Source organism: Colobus angolensis, unplaced genomic scaffold, assembly GCF_000951035.1.
Source record: "Colobus angolensis palliatus isolate OR3802 unplaced genomic scaffold, Cang.pa_1.0 Scaffold39, whole genome shotgun sequence".
In the NCBI taxonomy this organism is placed as follows: domain Eukaryota; kingdom Metazoa; phylum Chordata; class Mammalia; order Primates; family Cercopithecidae; genus Colobus; species Colobus angolensis.
The window spans coordinates 2,806,448-2,809,934 of record NW_012117265.1 but is presented as its reverse complement, the minus strand read 5'-3'; the positions used below and the strand labels follow the sequence as shown (position 1 = coordinate 2,809,934).

The window sequence follows — 3,487 nt, the reverse complement described above, 5'->3', positions numbered from 1 at the left end:
AGGCCCAGACCCCAACGGTCTGGGGCCCTCCGGAGCCAGCGGCCTCGCTCTTGGCTCTCCCGGGGCTGGCCCGAGTGAGCCGGACGAAGTGGACAAGTTCAAGGCCAAGTTCCTGACAGCCTGGAACAACGTCAAGTACGGTGAGGAAGGGGCCCGGAGATCGTGGAGGTATCGGGGACCTTTGAGGAAAACCAGATCCCGGTCCTGCCAGTTATCCCACCCTTGTTCCCGTCCTGAGTCACCTGTGGGTCCCCTCCCTGCCCTGCCCAGGGTGGACCTGTAGCAGGTCCAATAGACAGTGTTTTCAAGCTCCGCCCATTCCCCTGTGTGACCTTGGGCAAGATCCTTTCATTCTTGGCGCCTCCGTTTTTGCCCCTCTCTGTAAAATGGGTACAATAATCAGAACTGCCTTCCTTCATCCTGAATTGATGGTAGACACTCCTGTAAGTGTCACTGGGGGCCCCACCTCCGACTTAGAGGACTGTTGCACGGAGTCCCCAGAGCCACCCCGGAGATAGGAACTAGGATCGTGCCCATTTCACAGATGGGGGAATGGAAGCGCTGTTGCTGTCATGCAAGTGCTTCATCTCGCTGGGCGCTGCCCCTACGTCTCCCCAGGTTGGGCGGTTAAAAGCCGGACCAGCTTTAGCAAGATCTCCAGCATCCACCTCTGTGGCCGCCGCTACCGTTTCGAGGGCGAGGGTGAGCTGGTGGTTGGGACCTGGGTTGGGGGAGGCCTCTCCACGCCCGCCCCGAGTGTCCCTGGTGGCAGCTGACAGACCCGCTCTTGTAGGTGACATACAGCGTTTCCAGCGGGACTTTGTGTCCCGCCTGTGGCTCACGTACCGCCGGGACTTCCCACCCCTTCCTGGGGGCTGCCTGACCTCGGACTGTGGCTGGGGGTGCATGTTACGCAGTGGCCAGATGATGCTGGCACAGGGCCTGCTGCTACATTTCTTGCCCAGAGGTGAGCCATGGCAGGGAAGGGGTGCACTCGGAGTACAGGGTCAACTGCCATATCAGCAGTATTAGAATTACTTGCAAACTAAGAGTTCAAAGTCACGTTAGAATTGTGTGTCAAGTAAATTTTGGAGAGATGAGAGTTGTTTATAAGAATTTCAGCTGAAACGATGGCTCATGCCTGTAATCCTAGCATTTTGGGAGGCTGAGGCAGGTGGATCCCTTGAGGTCAGGAGTTCAAGACCAGCCTGGCCAATATGAGGAAACCCCATCTCTACTAAAAATACAAACATTAGCCGGTTGTGATGGCTCGCGCCTGTAATCCCAGGAGGCTGAGGGGGGAGAATCGCTTGAACCCAGGAGGCAGAGGTTGCAGCGAGCCGAGATTGTGCCACTGCAGTCCAGCCTGGGCAACAGAGGGAGACTCTGTGTTAAAAAAAAAAAAAAAAAAAAAAGAGTTTCACCGGTCACGGTGGCTCATGCCTGTAATCCCAGCACTTTGGGAGGCTGAGGCGGGTGGATCATGAGGTCAGGAGTTCAAGACCAGCCTGGCCAAGGTGGTGAAACCCCATCTCTACTAAAAACACAAAAATTAACTGGGTGTGGTGGTGGGCACCTATAATTTGGGAGGCTGAAGCAGAGAATTGCTTGAACCAGGGAGGTGGAGGTTGCAGTGAGCCGAGATCTGTGCTACTGTACTCCAGCCTGGGCAGCAGAGCGAGACTCCATCTCAAAAAAAAAAAGTGTTTTGGCTGGGCACTGTGGTGCATGCTTGTAATGCCAGCTACCTGGGAGGCTGAGGTGGAAAGATTGCTTGTGCCCAGGTGTTCAAGGCTGCAGTGAACTATGATCCTGCCACTGCACTACAACCTAGGTGACAGAATGAGACTCCAACAACAATAACAGGTCGAGTGTGGTGGCTCATGCCTGTAAGCCCGGCACATTAGTAAGCTGAGGCAGGAGGATCGCTTGAGCACAGGCGTTCGACACAGCCTAGGCAACATGACAAGACTACTGTCTCCACAAAAAAATTTTAAAAATTAGCCAAGTGTGGTGGCATGTGCCTGTGATCCCAACTACTCAGGAGGCTGAGGCGGGAATATCTGTTGAGCTCAGGATTTAGAGGCCATAGTGAGTAGTGATCGTGCCACTGCACTCCAGTCTGGATGACAGTGAGATTCTGTCTTTATTTATTTATTTTATGTATTATTATTATTATTATTATTTTTGAGACTGAGTCTTCCTCCATCATCCTGGATGAAGTACAGTGGAGAGATCTTGGCTCACTGCAACCTCTGCCTCCCAGGTTCAAGCAATTCTTTTGCCTCAGCCTCCCAAGTAGCTGGGATTACAGGTGCCTGCCACCATGCTTGGCTACCTTTTGTATTTTTTTTTTTTTTTATTAGAGAAGGGGTTTCACCATGTTCGCCAGGCTGGTCTTGAACTCCTGGCCTCAAGTGATCCGCCTGCCAAAGTGCTGGGATTACAGGCGTGAGCCACCGTGTCTGGCTGAGATCCTGTCTTTAAGTAACAAAAAGTAAATAAATAAGGATAAGTATAAGTTTCAGGAATATGTAAATTCTGTTGGATTACGGGGTTCAGGAGCATTCGCATTGTGTGCGGTGCATGTGTAGATGAGACCTCTGCCCCCGACACACTAGCACTGTTTGACTATGTGCTCCATTCCACCAGACTGGACATGGGCCGAGGGCACGGGCCTGGGCCCCCCTGAGCTGTCAGGGTCAGCCTCTCCCAGCCGGTACCATGGGCCTGCCCGCTGGATGCCCCCACGCTGGGCCCAGGGTGCCCCTGAGCTGGAGCAGGAACGCCGGCACCGGCAGATTGTGTCCTGGTTCGCCGACCACCCCCGGGCCCCCTTTGGCCTACACCGGCTGGTGGAGCTTGGGCAGAGCTCAGGCAAGAAGGCAGGTGACTGGTATGGGCCATCGCTGGTGGCACACATCCTCAGGTGAGGGCCGCTGCAGGGAACACGGGAGTTGCTGGGTACCCGCAGGCACTCAGGCCTTCCCTCCTGCCCCCAGGAAAGCCGTGGAGAGCTGCTCCGAGGTCACCCGCCTGGTGGTGTACGTTTCTCAGGACTGCACAGGTAAGGGGCTGGAGCCAAGATCACCGGGGTCCCACCGTGAGCCAGACTCTGCCTCACCCAATTCTTAGAGTTCATCTTCCTCAGAGGCTGGAACAAGTTCTGCGGCAGAGGGACACTGGGGAAGGATACAAGGCCCATGCAGTAGGATATAGTCCCTCTTCTCCATCTCTCCCTCTGGAACAAGAAACTTTAAGGGCTTCTCCTCGAGTGATAGAATAGAGACATAAGGCCAGGTATGGTGGCACATACTGTAGTCCCAGCTACTCAGGAGGCTGAGGTGGGAGGATTGCTTGAGCCCAGGAGTTCGAGGTTACAGTGAGCTGTGATTATGCCATTGCACTCCAGCCTGGGTGACAGAGTAGGATCCTGGCATAAAATTAAAAAAAAAAAAAAAGAGGCCCGGCACAGTGGCTCACACCT

At 54.3% G+C, this 3,487-nt stretch overlaps 1 protein-coding gene across 1 annotated transcript in view; it reads left to right on the top strand.

Moving 5' to 3' along the window:
* Positions 1–3,487, top strand: part of ATG4D (autophagy related 4D, cysteine peptidase) — a 9,679-nt gene continuing 6,192 nt past the window's right edge. The window contains exons 1-5 of the mRNA XM_011954842.1: positions 1–140; positions 619–702; positions 794–967; positions 2,653–2,896; positions 3,003–3,067. Of these exons, the coding sequence (XP_011810232.1) occupies positions 907–967; positions 2,653–2,896; positions 3,003–3,067 (370 nt within the window). The 5' untranslated portion in view covers positions 1–140; positions 619–702; positions 794–906. The remainder of the gene's footprint in view (positions 141–618; positions 703–793; positions 968–2,652; positions 2,897–3,002; positions 3,068–3,487) is intronic.